Genomic DNA, 23504 nt, shown 5'->3' with positions numbered 1-23504 from the left:
TGTCATTATGTTAAGGATACTGAGATGAGGTTATCCTGGATTATTGAAGTGGGCCCAGTGTAATCACTTGGGTCCTTGTAAGAGGGAGGCAAGAGGAATCAGAGTCAGAGAAGAAAATGTTTGAAACGATGCGATAAAGGAAGGCACCATGAGCCGAGGAATGCAGTCAGCCTCTGCTGCTGCTGCTGCGTCACTTCAGTCGTGTCCGACTCTGTGTGACCCCATAGACAGAAGTCCACCACGGTCCCCCGTCCCTGGGATTCTCCAGGCAAGAACACTGGAGTGGGTTGCCATTTCCTTCTCCAATGTGTGAAAGTGAAAAGTGAAAGTGAAGTCGCTCAGTCGTGTCCAACCCTTAGCGACCCCATGGACTGCAGCCTACCAGGCTCCTCCATCCATGGGATTTTCTAGGCAAGAGTACTGGAGTGGCTTGCCATTGCCTTCTAGAAACTGAAAAAAAAACAGGAAATAGATTCTTCCTATAGCCTCGAGAAGGAATGTAGCCCTTCAACACCTTTGATTTCAAACTCCTATCACAACTGTATGGGAATCCTTTGTTATAGCAGAAATAGCAAACTAATACAGTAGGGATTGCCTGACATTAATAATTGTACTTCCCAGCCGACGCAGGAGATGCAGGAGACGTGGGTTCAATCCCTGGGTCGGGAAGATTCCTTGGAGAAGGAAATGGCAACTGGATCTAGTATTCATGCCAGGAAAAACCCTATGGACAGAGGAGCCTGGTGGCTACAGTCCAGGGGGTCATGAAAGAATTGGATGTGACTTGATATAACTAAACAACAGCGTTAGTAATTATAGGTAATTTGAGTTATAAGAGACTGTTAATACTGACTGGAATACAAATTTTGTCTTCAAAGAAACAGTGGTTTGTCATTATACAACTAATTTATGTATGTAAATGATAAATAGGAAATCCCAACAAGGAACACTTTCATGGCTTTCCTTAATAGCCTCCATGAAGCCTTCGCCACGTCTTCTTTTCCAGGGATAGCAGGTCAGGGAAGCACAGCTTCAGAGGTACTATCTTTACAGCTTCACTGTGTCCCCTCTTTGGCTCTCTAGTGAACCAAATGCTTCTAGGAAGTGACAGAACAATTACCCCGAAGCGAAACCTTAAAGACATGACATTCCCATAAAGATGTTAAATGCACTGCTTTCTTTTACAGTTTTTGTATAGATTCTTAAGACTATATGAATTATATAATGTTGAGTTCATTGCTCCTTTGAAAAATATTTAGATTCTGGCAGCTTACAAGTCTCTATTTTATAGTGTTAATATTTTATTGTTTTTCAAGAAAATTTTTATTTTTGAATATTTTAGATTTTTTGAAAGTGAAGGGAAACTTTGATTTTTAGAATGTGAGATCCTGTGGAAATACTAGATATGTAGAGAGAGTATTGGTACTGATAGCATTGAAGTCTTTGGTTCTTTTTTCAGGGGAACAGGTACCAGAATTTATGTTATTTATATTTGACATTCTAAGACAATTTAAAAAATCCAACAGTAGGTTATAAGGAAAATCAAATTAGCATGGAAAATGACATTGTTATGAGGGCATGATTCCCTGTATCAAGTTTTGTGACCTACAGGCTTAATCTTAAGCAGAATCATTGAAACTCAAGAATTATATGGGAGTAGGAGCCTGGTGGGCTGCCGTCTATGGGGTCTCACAGAGTTGGACACGACTGAAGCAACTTAGCAGCAGCAGCAGGATTTACACAGCTCTCTGCAGCATATTTTATCCCACCCCATCTCCATCAGTAATCGGAAATCTTGCTTCATTAGATTCTGTGGACATTTTGGGTCATTTGAGCAAGGGAACCACATTACTCATCTAATTTGAGTTTGGTATGGGAGAAGGAGGGCTTCCCTGGTGGCACAGTGATAAAGAATCTGCCTGCAATGCAGGAGACCCAAGTTCAATCCCTGGGTTGAGACGATTCCCCTGGAGGAAGGCACGGGAACCCACTCGATTATTCTTGCCTGGAGAATCCCCATGGACAGAAGAGCCTGGCGGGCTGCAGTCCACGGGGTCGCACAGACTCAGACGTGACTGAAGCAACTAGGCAGCAGCAGCATGGAAGAAGGAAGCGGGAGGTCAGACGCTTGTGTCCTGGTGAGTGTGGCCTGCAGACCGAGAGTTAAGAACCCACATCCCTTGCCTTCCCATTTCCTTAAAGAGCTTTGCTTGGGGTTCCCAAACGCTTGGTACATTTTTTTTAATCCAGACTCAGAATAACTGTGGTGAACCCCCATACCCTCCTGGCCTCACTCTTACTGCCGTCTAGATGTTGGCACACTTGACCTATCTGTCCTCTCTTTTCTCTGTTTTATCTGAAGCGCTTTAAAGCAAATCTTTCTCATCATTGTATTGACCCCTCATTCTTTAGTAGGCATCCCTCAAAATTTAGTTGCCAGATTTTAACTCTGCCTCTTTTCCATCTTTCTTCGCAAACAAAACTTGGGTATACAGAAGCTATGAAAGGAAAGAGATACTGAGTTGACCATAGTTACTTAGTTCAGTATTTTACAGTGAAGGAATAATTTTTTTTAAATTTGCTGTAACACTTTTTAAACCCCTTGTATAGAAAGTAGGGGGCTTCCCTAGTAGCTCAGCTGGTAAAGAATCTGCCTGCAATGCAGAAGACCCCGATTCAATTCCTGGGTTGGGAAGATCCCTTGGAGAAGGATAGGCTACCCACTCCAGTATTCATGGGTTTCCCTGGTGGCTCAGACTGTGCAGAATCCACCTGCAATGCAGGAGACCTGGGTTCAGTCCCTGGGTTGGGAAGATCCCATGGAGGAGGGCATGGCAACCTACTCTAGTATTCTTTCCCCATGGACAGAGGAGCCTGGCAGGCTGCGGTCCATAGCATCGCAGAGTTGGACACGGCTGAAGCAACTTAGCATAGCACAGCAGCACATCCATCAACACCTCAGAAAAATTACTTTTTAGATCAGTATTTGTCATCTTAGAAAACCAGTGGGGCTTGAAGCAACTATGATAAAAGAGGGAAGCACTGACCTTAGAAGGTGAAGACGTCCGAGTTTTGTAGGATTTGCAAACTCAGTGCCTGTAGGGACCAACAGGATATGGAGTGGTCAGCTGAAGAAAATAGGTTTAAGCTGCTTGTACTGTGATGAGCAAGGAACCTGTCTGATATGATAGATATTAACTTGTTGTTTCACAACATAGCACTTCAGTGGTCAACAGAATGGCCAAACAAAAACCTTGGAGATCACCATTTGGTAACTAATGTTGTAGCACCTGGGGTGCTAAAGGCGGCAGGCTGTTACATATGAGTGAGTGAGTAATCGTCGCTTGCTCAGTCATGTCCGACTCTTTGCAAGCCCATGGACTGTAGCCCGCCAGGCTCCTCTGTCCATGGGATCCTCCAGACAAGAATACTGCAGTGGGTTGCCATTTCCTTCTCCAGGTTAAATATGGGTCCCACACAAAGAAGTACTACTAGGGGCAGAACTCTGGAAACTTGGGAGCACTTTCCCCATAGAAAGTCATAAAGCTTAAGATCATTTCCTTTACATTATTTAGACCAGATCCTTCCTTGACTAACAAGAAAATTGGTAGCTTCTATTATCCTTCATGGTTGATTAATGGAGGTGCACCAGAATTACCTGTATAGCTTTGTTGATATACAGTAATATCTGAAATTATTCATGCCCCCCCCAATAAGATTTTGATTCACCAAGTCTGATTTGGAACGTGTTTTGCAAAAACTCTCGGCTTGATTCAAGTATGGACACATCATTAAAGACCTGTGCCTTTGGATGTAGCGGTCTCTGTTTACTCTCTGAAGTATGGGAGCATCTGTGCTCTCAAAATACTCATGTAGGATGCTTAGCTATGTTGCAGTTTGGCACATTTAAATTGTCAAAGTGAATTATTTCATTCCATAAAAGAATGAGAAAAAAGAGAACATGCATAATTTAGGAGATGGATGTAGATTTTATGAGGAAGGATGGAAGAGGAATATTAAGACTGAGCTTTTGGCCACTTCATGTATAGCAGACCTACTGTTAGAAAGACATATATTTATACCTGGTTCGGCTTTAACAAAGTCGAAGTATAGTCCCTGCTATTGCTGCTGCTGCTAAGTCACTTTAGTCGTGTCCGACTCTGTGCGACCCCACAGATGGCAGCCCACCAGGCTCCCCCGTCCCTGGGGTTCTCCAGGCAAGAACACCGGAGTGGGTTGCCATTTCCTTCTCCAATATGTGAAAGTGAAAAGTGAAAGTGAAGTCGCTCAGTCACGTCTGACTTGTAGCGACCCCATGGACTGCAGCCTACCAGGCTCCTCCGTCCATGGGATTTTCTAGGCAAGAGTACTGGAGTGGCTTGCCATTGCCTTCTCCGGAAGTATAGTCCCTAAGTTATAGCAAATACAGACCACAAACATCATTATAGTGCAAGTAGACTTTCTGTTTGTCCTGCTTTCCAAGAAGAGCTGCTCACTGCATGTGAATTTTTATTTCAATCAAGGCAATTCAGGATTAATCACTAAAGATATAACAGTAAGTACTTGCCAGAAGGCAAACATATCTATGTAGTAGCCCTTTAGATTAGAAATAAGAATTTTCTAACAGAAAAAGTTGTTGGGCACTTAAAGTTACCAGAGAAGGTTGCAGAATTTCTGTGATTGCAGAAACAGAAATATTAATTAACAGGAGGAACCCTCTACGTTTTTTTCCCTGCAACACACCACACACACTCTCTTTCACACACACACACACACATTCTATCTTACACATATCCACCTGACGTGTATTATACATATATATATACATATATGTATATGTATATACACTAGAGAAGGCAATGGCAACCCACTCCAGTACTCTTGCCTGGAAAATTCCATGGATAGAGGAGCCTGGAAGGCTACATCCTGTGGGGTCGCAAAGAGTCGGACACGACTGAGCGACTTCACTTTTCTTTCTTTCTATAGTTCCTTTTGGAGAAGGAAATGGCAACCCACTCCAGTGTTCTTGCCTGGAGAATCCCATGGACAGAGGGGCCTGGTGGGCTGCAGTCTATGGGGTTGCAAGAGTCGGACTCGACTGAGAGACTAACACACACACACGTTCACCACCACCTCCACCTCATTCCCTCTCTCACACGTGTGCTCACACACACACACTTTCTCTCACTCCCTCCTCTGCCCACCTCCCCCATCCCTGCAGTAGGAGCCCTCTGTCTTAATTAGTTGAGTCATAATAGCTACCAGAGACCGTATTCTGAACTCTTTCCCTGCTGTGCTGGGATCTCATGCACTTTGGTAAGACTTTCGCCATCATAATCCTGCTTTGGGTAAGGTTAGACACAGTGCAATTAAAGGGGGGGGACCATTGCTTCCTGATTTGCTTGTTGATATTTCCTAATGTCTTCCAAGGAATAGTCATTATCTTTAACTCTGTTTGGGTGGTTTCCTACTCAGTGACTATTTTGTTGGCAAAATGCCTCCATTTTTGACCCGAGTTCCTATTACTTTTGTCTCTGGGTCCTGGGTGTTACTGGAAGGACTGATGCTAAAGCTGAAACTCCAATACTTTGGCCACCTCATTGGAAGAGTTGACTCACTGGAAAAGACTCTGATCCCGGGAGGGATTGGGGGTGGGAGGAGAAGGGGACGATAGAGGATGAGATGGCTGGATGGCATTACCGACTCTATGGACATGAGTTTGAGTGAACTCTGGGAGTTGGTGATGGACAGGGAGGCCTGGTGTGCTGTGATTCATGGGGTTGCGGAGAGTCGGACACGACTGAGCGACTGAACTGAACTGATTACCACACTTACACAGTGCTAGTGGTAAAGACCCTGCCTCTTAATGGAGAAGACATAAGAGATGAGGGTTTGATTCTTGGGTTGGGAAGATTCCCTGGAGAAGGGCATGGCAACCCACTCCTGTATTCTTGCCTAGAGAATCCCATGGACAGAGGAGCCCTGCAGGCTACAGTCCACGGGCTCACAAAGAGTTGGACATGACTGAAGCGACTTAACACGCATGCAAACTTTAACAAGAAATATGTATATTATAGAAGAAAACTGTGAATATGTACCTCATCTCATCTCTGGCTTCCTAACAGACACTGTGCTGAGGGCTTTGCTTGGATTGTCTCCCTAATCCACACCACACTCTGCAGAGCTGTGAGGAGCTGTTCCAGCCTCTCTTTGCAGATGCGAAACTGAGGCTCAGAGAGCCAGGGGGCATTCCTAGCCACACACCTAAGGAAGGATGCTGTTGGTATTCATTCTGACTTCAGGATTTAGACACTGAATCACTCTGTTATTACATTCGTGGTTTCCAGTTGGGAATTTACAATAAAATATCTTTAGAAATGGCAACCCGCTCCTATATTCTTGCCTGGGAAATCCCATGGACAGAAGAGTCTGGCGGGCTACAGTCCATGAAGTTGCAAAGAGTCGGACATGACTGAGCGCCTGAGTGACTGAACACGCACGCATCGTTAGAACGTTGGCTCTCAAACTTGGCTGCACTGTGGAATCACTTGGGAGTTTAAAAAAATTACAACTGGTAGCTGGATCCCACCCTCTTATGTTCTGAGTTCATCAGTGTGGAGCATGGCCTTGACATTAGAATTTTTTAAAGTCTCCCAGGTGATTTTAAAGTACGGCCAAGTTTGAAAACTTCTGCTTTGAGACAGTGCAAAGTTTTAAATTCCTGTTCTAATGTTAGTAAAAAAAAATTAAAGAATGTTTTTATGACTGAAATACTACATATTTGCTTCAGAAACCACAGACAAACCAAAACAAAATATTTAAATTATCTACAGTTCTTTCACTGAAGGATGACCAATGCAGTTATTTGTTTTTTCCTGTTCATGTATTTAAAGTCTTAACTTAATGTTGCTCTTTGATATAATTTTATATATTAATGCCAGATTGTTTTATTACATGCTTTACTGGACTGAAAAATTCTTGACCCTTTTACAACATAATCATGTTGTTGGATTAACCCTTATAGGTCAGTAACCATCAAAGTGAAAGAGTATCTCTGTTTCTGCAGAGTTTGTGTTTTATTCGAGGTAGCACTTAGAAAACTAATTTATAATAGCCAGGACATGGAAGCAACCTAGATGTCCATCTACAGACGAATGGATAAGAAAGCTGTGGTACATTTACACAATGGAGTATTACTCAGCCATTAAAAAGAATACATTTGAATCAGTTCTAATGAGGTGGATGAAACTGGAGCCTATTATACAGAGTGAAGCAAGCCAGAAAGAAAAAAACCAATACAGTATATTAACGCAAATATATGGAATTTAGAAAGATGATAACGATAACCCTGTATACTAGATAACAAAAGAAACACAGATGTATAGAACAGTCTTTTGGACTCTGTGGGAGAGAGGAAGGGTGGGATGATTTGAGAGAATGGCATTGAAACATGTATATTATCATATGTGAAATGAATCGCCAGTCCAAATTTGATGCATGATACAAGATGCTCGGGGTTGGTGTACTTGGATGAATCAGAGGGATGGGAAGGGGAGGGATGTGGGAGGGGGGTTCAGGATGGGGAACATATGTACACCCGGGGCAGATTCATGTCAATGTATGGCAAAACCAATACAATAATGTAAAGTAATTAGCCTCCAAATAAAATAAATAAAAGAGAAAAAAAATAAATGAAGCAAAGAGATAAAGAAAGACAAAGAAGGGCATAAATAAAAAAAAAAGGGTGAAGTAGTCGAACTGTGCAGTAATGAATGGCAAATAGACTTTTGGAGGTGATTACTTTGTGTAATACAGATGATGCATTAACATGCTGTGAACCTGAAATGCATGTTAATAAAAAAGTTATTAATATATTTCTTAGTAAAAAAAGAAAACTAATTTAGATATCTTTCCTTTTTAAAAAAATTTTATTGGATCGTAGTTGCTTTACAGTGTTGTGCTAGTTCAGGTATACAGCAAGGTGATTCAGTTATATCTCTCTCTGTATATATATATATTCATTCTTTTTCATATTCTTTTCACATATAGGTTATCATAGAATTCTGATGAGGGTTCCCTGTGCTGTACAGTAGGTATTTGTTGGTTATGTATCTTATACATAGTAGTGTTAGATGTCTTTCCTTTGTACTCCAGGGATAGAACCATGTCTCCTCATTGGCAGGTGAGTTCTTTACTGGTGAGCCACTGGGGAAGCTGGGGATGCCTTACAATAGGTAAAGTGCAAATCGCTTAATAAAGGGAGAAAGTCCTCTACTTCTGGAAACATCCCAGCTTTGGCCCCCAGTAGGGCCCCGATGACTTAGTGGGTAAAGAATTCCCTTTCCAAAGCAGGAGACACAGGTTAGATTCCTGGGTCAGAAAAATCCCCTGGAGAGAGAAATGGCAACCCACACCAGTATTCTTGCCTGGGAAATCTCATGGACGGGAGGAGCCTGGTGGGCTGCAGTCCATGGGGCCACAAAGAGTCAGACAAGACTGAGTGAGCACCCACAAACTTAGTCTTCCCTGGGAATGGCCCCTCTTCCGTCCTTCCATCTCCCCACCCTACTCCCTTGTCTGTTGTAATAACAAGGCTTTCAGAGTAGAACTAAGTAATTCTCAGAGTTTGCTGCTTCTCAGATATTTTCCTAATAAAAATTTGGATGAGGGACTACTGTAGTTTAATGGGGTTTGGTGACGATGCAACCAGAGCCCATCAGTTAGCAGCTGTGACTGTCAGATTCTTTTCCTCCTCTTCTCAGTGATGAGGAAGAATTTAAGTTAAAGGTGGGGAGAAGACTCGTGCTTTGGCGGATGGATGAGCGATTAACCCACAGGGGAAAGCCGCAATCTGGGAGGTGTTACCGGTTTGCTTGGTGAACCAGTCTTGTCTGCTGTTCAGCCCAGCCAGTTCTGGGCTGCTCCCTGAGGTATTTTTGGTCCTGCAGGCGCAAAACGAGATCTCTCTGAATTTCATGATTTATGGAGGATTTCCTTTTTCTGGATCAACATCTTAACCTGATAATCAGTAGATTTCTTAATCACAAGGCTTGTAAATCCTGATGATTTATAATTTCTGTATGGCTCAAAAAAATCTTATATTTTAAGAATATATTATGATCTTTACTGGCTTATTATTGCCCATTTTAAAACGCGTTTTTTTAAAAAGGAGAATTTGAAAATGTAAACATTTTACTTTGTGAATGCATGAAGTACATGCATGATTTATGTTGCTGAAATCCTTCAGCATTGAAGCATTTGTGTAGTTCCAAAAACTGCAAGAAAAATTAGAAGCTATTTCTCCATCTTTCTTTACCCTCTTTATATAGAATTCACGATGGCTTTTAAGGAATATTAAGCCATTAAAGATAGTTAAAACCATCAGACGTCCTGCTTTACTAAGAAATTAACAACAACAATAACAGCAAAACGAAAGAATAAGCTAGCAAGCCTGGTTTATTTACCTGTAGAATATGTATCTCACTCAAAGATCATAGTGAAAGAGAAGGAATCCTTAAAGAGACATCATCTCATATAGCAGAAAAATTAAGTAAGCATACAGGAGGTGATACTTATTTAAATACCAGATTTACTCAGTCAGTCCCATTGACATGCAGATATTTCTGGAGTGTTGTGCCAGTCACTGGAGCCAGGGGTGTTTTATCATTTAATGGTACCTCTCTGCTGCACTCCAGCTGTCCTGGAAAAACATTTTGAAGCAATAAAGCATCCATTTGGCTCATAAGTCATGAGGGAGGCATTGCTCTTTGCATTAACTATTTATTGAGGAAGAGGAGTGACCAATTGCTAATAAGCTTTATCCAGGGAGCATAGTGGAAAACAGAAGAAAAGTGAGGTTCTGTTCAATTTCGTATGCAATTAACAAATACTCAGTGCTGAGTGGCTCGTGCTCCCCATCCACGTGACTTCTGGCCAGCTGTATTTAAGCACGAGTGCCTGTGCAGTGTACTAAAGTCCCCTTGGTCTGCAGAAGGATTGTTAGCCTTAACTAATGACGGTTGAGAGGGGGCACTAGGCAATGACCGGTGAGTAGCTGCAACTGTGCTGAGCTCTGTAGCTTTGAATAAAGGACTTATTTCCTAAGATGAACTGTAGTGATTGAGGCTTGCCAGTTTACTCCTTTGGAGAAGTGCTCCGTGGTTTTTTTTGTTTTTTTTTTAATAATTATTACTTTTCCATAACTTGGGAAATCTGCTCTCTAATGCACTATGTAGATTATCACTCAATCAAATGGCTTTTAACCTGAGAAAATTTCTTGTTTGCTCTATAAATAAATATATAGTTTATTATTTGGAATTAGTTTCTGAGTAGTAATGTAACATTTTGTTTTTCTTTCACAAATAAATAAATGGTCCCTGCTTTCTGTAAATGCTTAGCATGTAGCAACTTCAAGATTACAACCAGAGTATTGTATTCACACATAAATAGTGGCTGCTTTCAAGTCATTTCAGAATCTTACCTCGAAGAATCTTACTTTTGGTACTATAACAGCATGAAATTTTTATTCCTCTTGCTTTAAAATTCTTGGTGTAATGAATTTGCCTTCTTTAGTAACATGAGAAAAAAGGTGAAAGTCACAATCATTTTCTTCTCTTAAAGCCAGCTAAAGGACTTGCATGCTAATTCCTCTTGCCTGCTCTCACTAAGAAGTAGTACAATGGAGTTCTACACAATAGGAAGAAAAGTTCATCGCATAAATCATGTTACAATAGGCCATGGGAAGGATGTGTAAACCCAACATTACTTAAAACAGAATAGTCTTGAAGCTGTAATGAACCCATTATGAAATAATTTAATATTACATTCCTTTGATTTTCGAATTAAAAAAATTTCCATATTGAAAAATGTATTAATTCTAAGCTTACTGTGACTTATTTTGAAGTATATTTTAAATTAATTTTTAAGATATATTCCATGAAATAAGAATACTCTGCTCATTTGAGTTCATAGACTTGGGTAAAGGGCTGAAAAGCCTGAAAAGTGAATAGTAATGAGATAAAAAACCAGAAAAGATTCGTCAGAATGTGTCTTTCCTAGAAACATTCTGTACCACAGTGAGAACTAAATCCATTTACTATAGGGAATCATACTTTATTCATCAAGGAAGTAAGGACTCAAAGGTTAGAAATAGAATCACCTTGCAAGATGTTAGGTCTTGTAATAACTTCTCTGTGTTGCCTGTTAGCAGTCATTAGGTTGAATTCTCCCTTTCAGATAATCACTCCATTTAGAAGACTAATGCTGTGCGCTGAGAACAGGAAAGAGATGGAGGATTGGATCAGCTCGCTGAAGTCTGTACAGACCAGAGAACCTTACGAGGTAAAGTAGCATCTCTCTTGGCCTCTTGCACTCTTAGAGAATAAATGTGAACCATAATGCTACAGCTCTACTCTGTGGGGAAAACGAAGTATGTGTAGATTCATTCAGCAACCTGTTTAAAACTGATATAGTTTTGTTTTGTTTTTTTTTTAGCTAAAGCAAAGTGTTTTAGTTTTAAAAATAATGGATTTGAAATTTCGATCATCATTATGTACCTTCTGAATGTAGTCCTGTTCTCTTGTTTGGCAAACCTACACTGATGTCTCGTTTCCAGGTGGCCCAGTTTAACGTGGAACATTTCTCAGGGATGCATAACTGGTACGCGTGCTCCCACGCCCGACCCACTTTCTGTAACGTGTGCCGAGAGAGTCTTTCTGGAGTCACCTCCCACGGCCTGTCCTGCGAAGGTACAGTAGCATCCGGGGCGTGTCCTCCCTCGACACTATCCTTACTGTAAACATGCTGCCTCTGGTACCTCTGTGAACAGAGGAAAGAGCATCGCAGCAAGACACTGCCCTTGGGTGGAAGCAGTAAGTGGGAGCCTCGCGGGGGACCAGAGTGTTGTCCTTATACTGTGGCTTCAAGTGGAGCTCTGCCCAGATATGAACGACTTAGAAAATAGTTTAGCTTAGGAAAAGATAACATGAAATCATCTGAAGGAGGACATGTCAACCCACTCCAGTATTCTTGCCTGAAAAATCCCATGGACAGAGGAGCCTGGTGGGCTTTGGTCCAAACAGCTGCGAAGAGTAGGACACGACGAGTGCGTGAGCATACACGCATAAATCAAAGTATGGCATGTCCCTCCTCAGGAACTAGCATCTGCTGGTAAAGAAAATTCTGTAGACTGTGTATATCACTCTCATTTTCCAGCATTCTTTTTCTGTTCTGTTTGATTATAGAGGACAAAACTTTCTGGTGGACAGTATACACTCTTTTGGCAGAATTTCCACTTGTTACTTATGCTACCTCATTTTAAATGTTTTATTTCACTTGTGTTTAATATAAATGGGGCTTCCCCGGTGGCTCAGATGCTACAGAATCTGCCTGCATTGCAGGAGACCTGGGTTCGATCCCTGGATCAGGAAGATCCTCTGGAGAAGGGAATGGCAACCCACTCCAGTATTCTTGCCTGGAGAATCCCATGGACAGAGGAGTTGGCTATCTACAGTCCATGGGGTTGCAAAGAGTTGGACATGAATGAGTGACTAACACACACATGCTTTTAAGTTTCCTTAAAGTTTTCTAAAAACAAGGTCTATGCTGTTGTTCTCATCACAGGATTTGTGGGTTAATTTTAAATTTAAGAGAAGTAACCACTTAACGTCACCAGGAGAAAACTCATACCTTCTTTTGATTTATTTAATAGCTCAGTGGTTCCATCACTGTGTACTTCTTTCTAAACTACATATAATACTCTTATTAGCTTTTCTGTCTTAATACAAAAAATTCTTAGGTAACTTTGTAATATAACTGCATTACAATTAAATAATAAATTAGAAATAGGGTCACAGTTTTAACTCATTTTGAATTATAAAATCCAAGATACATCAGTATTTCAGCTATTTAACATGACACAGCTTAGTGCATAAGAATAGAGTTCTGTAGTTAAACTCTGCGAGTTTGGATTCCAGTTTCAACACTACAAACTATGACCAGGACTAGTTTTACCCTTTTAGACTTTTGCTTCCTCCTCTCTCAAATGGGCATAATAGTCATTTATATCTCACAGAATACTATAGAAATGAAATAAGAGAATGCATACAATGATGCTACTTTTCTAGTCTGATAAATTGTAGACATTTGTAGGTGAGTTGTATAAGAAATTCATCAAGCAGACAATTACAGATTGTGTCATGGCCTGATGCATTAAAATTCATGAAAATGAGAATTTGGAGGAGACATAAACATTTTTTTTAGATTTAACAAATGATTGAAAACAAAGACATAATAATTCTGACTTTAGTGATTATATGGAGTTATTCTGAAGGTCTTTGTACAATTACCTTGGTGGTGGTTTAGTCGCTAAGTCATGTCTGACTCTTGTGACCCAATGGACTATAGCCTGCCAGTCTCCTCTGTCCATGGGATTCTCCAGGCAAGAATACAGGAGTGGGTTGCCATTTCCTTCTCCAGAGAATCTTCCCAACCCCAGGAATTGAACCCTGGTCTCCTGCGTTGCAGGCAGATTCTTTACCAGCTGAGCTATGAGGAAAGCCCCCCTACAGTTACCTTATAGTCTGTTATTCCTCAAACTGCTAAAAAAAAAAGTAAGATCTAATAGTATCTTAGATACTGTTATAACTGATCTGTGGTATCCTTCTGATCTGATAGTTAAGGAGTTGAACTTAACGGTGAGATGACTGAATATTTTTCTAATTTTAAAAGAAAAATGAAAATTACATTAGCTGGTGAGGATAAAAAACTTCCAAGTCTTTAGAAAGATGTGTTACATTATTCTATTGATAATTAAGTTTCTGATTTTAAAAGTCTCAATTGTAGCATTTTTAAATTATCTTTTAGAGGAATATATGTTAGTATTCAACTTTTTTTGTTGATAAAAATTTTAAATTCTGCCCATTAGTTTATTTAGAACTGTACCAGAAGATTTTAGAAATCCCAACGGTTTTATGAATACCCAAAAAGGTTGCCTTTTATTTTGTGTTGTTTTATTGTTTAGTTGCTAAGTCTTTTGTGACCCCTTGGACTGTAGCCCACCAGGCTCCTCTGTCCATGGGATTTCCCAGGCAAGAATACTGGAGTGGGTAGTAGATCTCCAGGGGATCTTCCTAATCCAAGGATCAAACCCACATCTGCATTTTCAGGGGGATTCTCTACAATGAACCACCAGGGAAGCCTTTTTATTCTATGAGACTGTAGTTATTTAGGATATGTTTATTGTAAACAAAGTTAAATTTTAGAAATCCTCTTGAAATCTGTATAAACTGCTTATTTAGCAAAACTGAAGGCTTACAACACAAAAAATTTTAAAAGTTATAACAGAGGTGCAAATACAGGAAAAATTCATTCAATAATGACAATGAATAATGTATTGTAATAGAATCCAGTTTCCAGGGTGCAATGCCAAAATATAGTAATATTTACTTAGTCTTTCTGCCCGCTTTTCACAGTAAAAGGAATCTGTACTGAGTTGTCTTCTAGGCTTGTGTTGAACAATAACTGAATTATCATTTTAAAGCCTTGCATATGCAAAATATATGAATGAAAAACAGAAGGCAGAGAATACATTTCACAGATAATTCCCTAAATCAGTCGAGAACGTTAATTATAATTTCAGAGCTTAATTGTGTTTCACAGGTATTTAAACAGCACTCTAAGAATACAAAGTTAGATAGTAATTCTTTTTAATCAGCAGCATAAAATATCTCTACATGGGTATTTATGAATTTTTGTCTTAACCACTGTTGAACACTTAAAACTTGTTAAAGACTATATTGCAATAAAGAATCGTAATTTTATTACAAGCCAGTGTATTTTTTAAGTTCTCTGGTTTAAAATAATGGCTATTATAGGTCAGGAAAAAATGCTTTGTTTCAGAATCACTTGTTTGGAGAAAATTGTCCCCTACCAAATTAAGGTGCCTATTCCTCATGTCCATTCTTTAGTGACCATAATTTCAGCCCAGTTTGTTCTATTGTAATCGTTATGTCTTATATTAAACACCTTTGTGAATCTCAATGCTCATTGCATGAACGACTTTATTATTATAAAAGTGATTTTTATTTTTCATGCACCGTTTAATTTTTAATGACAAAATCTTTAAAAAGCCATGAAGTTAGACCCTGTTGCCCTCTTTATATTACTTCCTTCTTTGTCTCTTAGAAAAGTTATTGACTATCAACACTTATTTGTACTTAGAAAACAGCTTGCCTTTTTAAAACTAAAAGTAGAACCATTCTTTTGAGAAATAAAATAACAGATTGAGCCATTTAAATAATTTAAAATACTAACTAATGTAAAAGTCACTTGCCTTATAGCAAAAGGGAGCAGAGATCATGCTGAAGTGACTTTTCAAACGAAGCTTACTTCCTGTGATGCTGTTTCTTTACTGTTTCTCAGCAATGAAGTGCAAAATTTGTTTTCTATATCAGGTCTGTGCTTGAATCACAAAGTCATTTATAGCAAAAATATTATGATTTCTAGGAAAGAATTTGTCAGTGTACACAAAAGAGCAGGTAAATGAAACATTGCCAGTATCTATTTACTCATTTTGTTTTTAAGGAAAAACTGTTCAATTTAAGTGGCCATTTATATACTGGCTATTTATGATACCTGAAGCATTCTGAACATTTGGCTATATAGGCATCTTATTTATCTTACTTGACCTGTTTGTTTTCATGTTATATTAAATTAAGACAATTTAAAGAGAAGGGCTCATAACCTGTTATTTCAAATTTGTTAATGGTTTAGTGGTAGAAATTCAAAAACCATGCGAAAAGGAGCCACCTTTTCATTTTGAATTTGCAACAGGTACCTTATTATGTTTCTACCAAAATGATGTCTGCTTTTAAATATTGCTCTGAAAAGTCAGAAACTCTTTATAACGTCAATATTCATTAGCGATTGGCTAAATGTGTGTAATGCGTGTCCTTGGTGGGCTTCCCTGGTGGCTCAATGGTAAAGAATCCACCTGCAATGCAGGAGACACGGGTTCAATCCCTGGGTCGGGAAGATCCTATGGAGGAGGACATGGCAACCCACTCCAGTATTCTTGCCTGGAGAATCACATGGACAGAGGAGCCTGGTGGGCTGCAGTCCATGGGGTCGCAAAGAGTCAGACAGGACTGAGCAGCTAAACAACAATGTGTGTCCTTACAGGGATGGCTAAGCTTAGTAGTAGTCAAGTTCTGATTTTCATAAGCAAGGTTTAATTTTTCAAATAATCTGTGGTTTATTTGTTGTTTTCATGTATGTGCTGCTTCTGTCTTGCTGTTTTCTCATATTTCTCTTTTGTAGGTACCTTTCAGATAATATAGCTGGGCACTTTAGTGATGCATGTAGTGGGAGTGTCACTTCATTATTCCTTTCTTCTGCATTATCATGTAGTCATCCCAACAGGATACTTTTAAAATCTTTTTTTAAAAAACATTATTTGTTTTTACTCAAGGGATATATCCCTAGGACTTCCCTGTAGTTCAAACAGTAAAGAATTTGCCTGTGACGCTGGAGACCAGCTTCAATCCCTGGGTTGGGAAGTTCCTCTGGAGAAGGGAATGGCAACCCACTCTAGTATTCTTGCCTGGAGAATCCCATGGACAGAGGAGCCTGGCGGGCTACAGTCCATGGGGTCGCAAAGAGTCGGACACGACTGAGTGACTAACATACACGCAATTGCTTTACAGTGTTATGTTGGTTTCTGCCATACATCAGCATGAACCAGCCGTAGATTTACCTAAGTCACCTCCCTCGAACCTCCTCCCACCTCCCTCCCCATCCCACCCCTCTTGGTTGTTAACAGAGTTCTGGTTTGAGTTCGCTGAGTCAAAGGACGAGTTCCCAGTGGCATCTCTTTTACACACGGTAATGTGTTTCCACATTACGTCTCCTTGCATCCGACCCTCTCCTTCCTTACCCCCTGCCCCCCGCCCGTGTGCATAAGTCTGTTCTCTTTGTCTGTGTCTCCATTGCTGCCTGAAGATTATTTCATCAGTACCATCTTTCTAGATTCCATATATTTGTGTTTGTTCTTCTCTTTTTTACTTACTCACTTCCAACAGGATACTTTAAAAAAATATTTGTTTGGCTGTACTGGGTCTTGGTTGTGACACGTGGGATCTAGTTCCTTGATCCCGACTCGAACCTGGGGACCCTGCATTGGGAGCACAGAGTCTTGGCCCCTGGACCATCAGGGAAGTCCCAACAGGACACTTTTAAAAGACAGTGCCATCTTTGTGACCCTCGTCAATGTATTTCCCATGATGCCTGGATATTTTCTTGACGTACTTGGGCTTTCAAATTCCCCTGAATTATCTTGTTCTCTATCTCTCTGATATTTTCAAACTTTTTATTTAAGTGTAATATACAAACAGAAAGAAGAAAACATCAGAAGAGTATTCAGTTTGTTGAATTTTCACAAATTAAATGCTTTTATGTAATCAGCATCCAGACTTAGAAACTGGATGTTACCAGAACTCCTGTATTACTGAATTTTATCTTCTTGTGTGTGTGTTGTCTCCTTTCTCAAGAATTAATTCTTTTAGTATTTATTTCCTTTCTTCTTTTAGGAGTAAGTAAAATATCTTTAAGTAGCAATCTGTAGCTTGATAAGAATGCTTCATAAGCACATAATCATATTTGCTTTTTAGAATATTGACTGTTGTTGTAGAGTAATCGGAGAAGGCAATGGCAAGCCACTCCAGTACTCTTGCCTAGAAAATCCCATGGATGGAGGAGCCTGCTAGGCTGCAGTCCATGGGATCACTATGAGTCGGACGTGACTGAGCGACTTCACTTTCCACTTTCATGCATTGGAGAAGGAAATGGCAACCCATTCCAGTGTTCTTGCCTGGAGAATCCCAGGAACAGGGGAGCCTGGTGGGCTTCCGTCTACAGGGTCACACAGAGTCGGACACGACTGAAGTGACTTAGCAGCAGTAGCACAGCAGCAGAGTAATAGAAACTTTAAAAAATATTGTCTTCTACTCTCCCTCCCCACCCCTTTGAAATTTCATGCTGTGATTTCCTTTCATCGTTGGTCCAGAAGTACATATTCACTTAGCAATGGTTGGCTTTTTTTTCAGTGTGTAAATTTAAGGCTCACAAACGGTGTGCAGTGAGGGCAACAAACAACTGCAAGTGGACGACCCTGGCCTCCATTGGGAAGGACATCATCGAGAACGAGGATGGGGTAAGCTCCTTTCGGCTCCCCTCTCTCTCGGGCACCCCCACTCCGTTATTCTCTGCTCCCGTGGAAATTAAGTGGGAGCCTTCTAATAAGTTAAATTGCAACAGAAAGTTAAGAGGAAGTGTTGATTATTAGGATTAGATGGAAAGTTTGGGTGGATTGTGACTTTATTTTCAATTCAATCCTTCGTAGCTTCTTTCAGCTCTTAAATTTTAAGGGGATTGGTGTGTAAGGGCTTAGGAGGGGTTGTTGGGCTGGACTGATGTTGCAGACCCTTATCTGGCCGACTAAAGTACTCTTTAAGGCTCAGCTCAGCTGTATACTTAAGACATTCACTCCTCAGACTTTGGGGCCTGCTCCTCCCACCTTCAAAACCTTATCTCCTTTGCATGCAAATCTCTGATACCCCTTCCTGGTCAGTTTATGATAATCCCTCTGTGTGCTCAGCGAGAATACACATCCTGCAGGGTAGGGGGGTTAGTTTTATTTTTGTATCCCTATAGTGCTGGGGCATAATAGATGCTCATTAAAAGTGGGGGAAATGAACGCATGCCAGGAATGATACATGTTGCTGATTCCATAGAGTAAGAAATCATTGTATCTCTTCCCTGGGCTAAGAATGATGTCCTCCATGTTCTTTAACTTGACTGCCCTTTCTTCCTGCTGTGTAGGTGGCTATGCCTCACCAGTGGCTCGAGGGTAACTTGCCCGTGAGCGCCAAGTGTGCTGTCTGCGACAAAACGTGTGGCAGTGTTCTCCGTCTTCAAGACTGGAGATGCCTTTGGTGTAGAACCATGGTGAGAGTTTTATAAATATTTTCCATTAAGAGAAATGTTTCTTCCTGTATCTCTTCATCTATGTGATTTAGAGAAAAAGCTAAGAACTGATGGCGGAGCACAGCCTGATGGTACATGTACCCGTTTTGGTGGTGCTGGTTTAGTCGCTTAATCGTGTCTGACTCTTGTGACCCCGTGGACTGTAGCCCGCCAGGTTCCTCTGTCCATGGGATTTCCCAGGCAAGAGTACTGGAGTGGGTTGCCATTTCCTCCTCCAGGGGATCTTCCAGACCCAGGGATGGAACCCACGTCTCCTGCATTGCAGGTGGTCTCTTGCATTGCAGGCGTTCTCCTGCATTTCTTTACCAACTGAGCTACCAAGGAAGCCCATTTTAAGGTGGACCTTTTTCAGAGTGTATTACTGCCACTCTGGTTACTTCTGCATGTGCCCTGCTTTGTGACACCTGTTCTTATTATATATTTCTTTTTCTGAGGACCTCTTTCCCACAGTTTTACTGTTTTTCATCAAGCTTTAGTCGCATCTAGTGGTTTGCTATTTTCAGCCTGTTTTAACACCTGTTGCTGACAGAAAGCCACCAGATTTTGATTGACAAGCAAGATGTGGGTTTGCTACAACCTCATGTGTGTTCTCTTGACAGAAAGAAGCCGAATTCAGTAGGCCACACATTGATACAACTTAAATTGTATGCATTTATGTTTTAGAAATGAGTAAATATTTAAAATCTTTGCACGTGCAGGCAAGTGGTGGGAAGCAGACACAGCATAGCGTGCAGCCCGTGGCAAGGAATGGTCCACCTCTGACAGACTGTGTGAGGACTGGGCCTCCATGCTGCAGGAGGGTGGTCCGAGCTAGGACTCAGGGTGACCTCACGGCCCTCAGAGGGTGACTTGGGGCTAAAAGACAGCAGGGCTTGGAGGCAGTGTGCGCCCACCTGAGCACTGGGTGATGCCGTCCAACTAGGATGCTGATTGCCTTGTGTTGAGGCTGAGTTGTTTGGTCATATTTTGAGTCTTGGAAGTCACCTCCTCCCCCCCCAAAAAAAGATGGGAAACCATTGCTCTCAGTAAGTACACTGAAGGGACTTCCGTGGTGGTTCAGTGGTTAAGAGTCTGTACTTCCACTGCAGAGGTGCAAGTTCAATCCCTGGTCCAAGAACTAAAATTTTTTCATGATGTGACCAAAAATTTAAAATTAAAATAAAAAACAGTGTTAATAAAAATTTAAAAAATACTGTTGATTTGAAGATCAGTAAATGCAAGAGGTCTGCATATGATGTCTTGATTTTGTAATCAATGAAATTGATTCCATGAGCCATGTAGGAAAAATAAGTCCTATGACGTTTTAGTCAGTACTGATAGGTTATCTTGTGTTTCTTTTTCGTCTTTGAATCAAACATAATTCTCCTGATCGACATGATTTTGTTTTCCTTCATCAATTGCCTCTTTTATTGCCGTAGGTGTTACTTTTTATTTTTTATCCCATTTAATATAATATACAGACGATATTAGATAATCTCTCTCTCTTTTTGGAGTTTTCATGCAACCCTAACCCTGAAAACACTCTTGTGCCTTTCAAACCAGATTTTAAGTCAAGATTACGCCCCACCTAAGATTTCTTTTCTGAGGGGATAACTGCTGACGTATGTTTCCGCCACTGCTTTTATTCGTCTGCATTTAATGAAGTCTATTTCTCTCCTTCTGAAACTGCAGCTGCTCTTTTTATAACTTTTGAAAAGAAAGGAGATCATCTGTGTGATGATTCATTTTAGAAAGATTTTATAAAAGTTGTCTCTACCTGCAATGTATAGCTCTCTGCTTATCTTTAGTCAGCTATTATTTTTTTTAATTGAAGTATGCTTGATTTACGGTGGTCTGTCAGTTTCAGGTGTACTGCACGGTGATTCAGTTACACATAAGGAAATATACGTGTGTGTATATATATTCATTTTCAGATTCTTTTCCCTGAGAGCTATTACAAGATGTTGAGTAGAATTCCATGTGCTGTACAGTAGGTTCTTGTTGGTTATCTATGTGATATACAGCAGTGTGTGTGCGTTAATCCCAAACTCCTAATTTATGCTGCAGACATAGGAGGTAAACTTACGGTGACCAAAAAGGAAAGCTTGCTGCCATTCAGTCGCTCAGTCGTGTCTGAGTCAGAGATGCCATCCAACCATCTCCTCCTCTGTTGCCACCTGTTCCATCCCTCTTACTCTTGTACATCACATACAGTATCATTTATCTGTTATGATATTATTTTGCCTTTAGACTATGAGTTTCTAACTGCAGAATATCTAGTGTCTAAACATAGTCACTTGCTTCAAAACCAAACCAAGCCATATTTCCACAACCTTAATCAGCTCCTAAGTTTTCCAGCTGTTGCCCAGTTTCTGGACATAGTTTTACCTTTTTTGTAAAAATAGTGAAGATACAATTTTATCTCTGCTTTTTTCATTTAACATTGTTATAAATATTTTTCTGTTTTGCTTCATGATTCTCAAACTTTTTTCTTTTAAAACTGTGCATTCTGATTTTTCTAAAATCCTGATGGACTAATTATTATAAATCATAATAGGAAACTGTCCCAAATCAGGTCACCAGCAGAAAAAGAATCACTATTAAATTTTAATTATTTTCTCAAAAGTTTTAATAAATATATTTAACTGATATGCCAGTTTTCTAAAAGGGCTTATGAAATAAAACCACATTAAATAAGTGCTTCATGAAGTGCCTGCTTTTACTGGTGAAGCATTTAAAGGCTCTCTTGCCTGGAGAATCCCAGTGATGGGGGAGCCTGGTGGGCTGCCGTCTATGGGGTTGCACAGAGTCGGACATGACTGAAGTGACTTAGCAGCAGCAGCAGATAGGTACATGAATTATTCTAAATTGCCTAGGTCCTACATTATATGTTTGCCCAGCTTGAGTGACCTTGCAACTTTTTTTCTATGGAGTTAAGAAATCCGCTGAGTGCCGGTGATGTGGGTCGCTTCTCAAGATGAGTGGGTGATAATAAGACCTTTCTCTTTTCCTTACTGAGCCAGCAGTCTAGCTGAGGCCGTAGGCACAGATGTCCTTATAACTGTACTAGCATGACGGTGTTATAGAAAGGGTGTGAACAGAAAGTTGCAGGATCCCTGCAGACACCTTGCAGACTGTGTTTATTTTCCTTATGTTCTGTAAGAATTTTGTACAGTCAGTGTCATCAGTTTTTCCTGTGGACAGTGAGGCTGGACGTGTTACCAGTGTGCTTCCCTTCCTCATCCCTTCTTCCCTCCCTTCCGCTCTCCCCTTCTTCCTTCTTTCTTCCTCTGTTCTCCTTCCTCGATCTCTTCCTCTGTCCTTGCTTTCACCAGGCATTTACTGACTACATGCTACTTGCCTGAGTCACCCATGAAAACAGACTGCACAAACCAAATCAAATTCCCATCTCTAAAATGATTAGTCCATTCCTTAGAAGTGTAAGCACTGTGCCATTAAAATAATTTATGAATTCCTGAACATTTGAAGATGCACTTAATCTTCATTTTTCAGTTCCTGAGTCATAGTTTGTACCGTAACAAAACATGGATGTGTGTTTAGTGATTCCTGAAGGTTTCTTTCTCTGCTGCTAGGTACACACTGCCTGTAAAGATTTCTATCATCCTGTGTGTCCACTCGGCCAGTGTAAAGTGTCTGTCATTCCTCCAATCGCACTAAACAGCACTGATTCTGATGGTAAGTATCAGTAGCATAAGTATGTATACTCCTGGTTTATCAGATGTTGATATGTACACTATTTTCCTAATATAACACTGCAGTTGGTTATTCTGGTCAGTTTTTATATAATAATTCCATTTCAATTGCAAAACAGTACATTTCATTTATACAAGAACATTTTAAAATTAAGGTTTAACATAACTATTAACACAGTGGTGAAATTACAGTGTATAAGATTTATAGATTTTACATTTCAGCAAGTCAAATAAGATCGTTATTCCGTCAGAAAATGCAACCTGAACAAATTAATTTTTTATAAGCATTTTTTCCCCTCTGTAATTGAAACTGCCCATTAACAAAGCTCTTTTTGAAACCCGTTTTCCTATCGTTTCATCGTAGGAATTTATATTCCCATACATTCATTCACTTTTTTTAGTGTTACTATTTTACGACTTAATTGTACACTTGGAAGAACCCATTTACAACACTGGTTTGGGGATAGCAATCTTATCACTTCTTTGTAAACAAACCGTATTACATGAGGCTTTTACCATAAACTGTTATTAATGTTTTGCATCAATAAAGTGCCTTATGCTTTTCAAATGTTTTATAGAAATATGCCAGTAGATATTAAAGCTACTAGAAGCTGCAGAAGATATGATTTTTTTAACCTGTGCTGTTAACAGCCTCCCCCTAAGCCCCAATATATCAAAGTTCTGTTATTTATTATAAAATTTAAAAATACTTTCTGAGACCTTAACAAGGAGGTGTTAAATATTTTATAATACTGAAAATTAGCATGAATC

The 23504-nt window shown here is 40.1% G+C and overlaps 1 protein-coding gene across 7 annotated transcripts in view; it reads left to right on the top strand.

Annotated features, from left to right (window-relative positions):
• Window positions 1-23504, top strand: part of DGKH (diacylglycerol kinase eta) — a 222025-nt gene that overhangs the window by 122040 nt on the left and 76481 nt on the right. For 6 of the 7 annotated variants that reach the window (XM_088842777.1, XM_088842778.1, XM_055426031.2 and 3 more), the window contains exons 5-9: window positions 11236-11340; window positions 11615-11747; window positions 18102-18208; window positions 18877-19002; window positions 22614-22716. In XM_088842777.1, the coding sequence (XP_088698903.1) occupies window positions 11236-11340; window positions 11615-11747; window positions 18102-18208; window positions 18877-19002; window positions 22614-22716 (574 nt within the window). Of the gene's footprint in view, window positions 1-7823; window positions 8931-11235; window positions 11341-11614; window positions 11748-18101; window positions 18209-18876; window positions 19003-22613; window positions 22717-23504 lie in introns of those variants that run through there. The other variant, XM_055426035.2, reaches the window with a different exon arrangement.

Source organism: Moschus berezovskii, chromosome 13 (assembly GCF_049115385.1).
Source record: "Moschus berezovskii isolate FMDL1 chromosome 13, NW_MosBer_1.0, whole genome shotgun sequence".
In the NCBI taxonomy this organism is placed as follows: Eukaryota; Metazoa; Chordata; class Mammalia; order Artiodactyla; family Moschidae; genus Moschus; species Moschus berezovskii.
The sequence above is the reverse complement of the archived record's forward strand: the minus strand, read 5'-3'. Positions and strand labels throughout refer to the sequence as shown.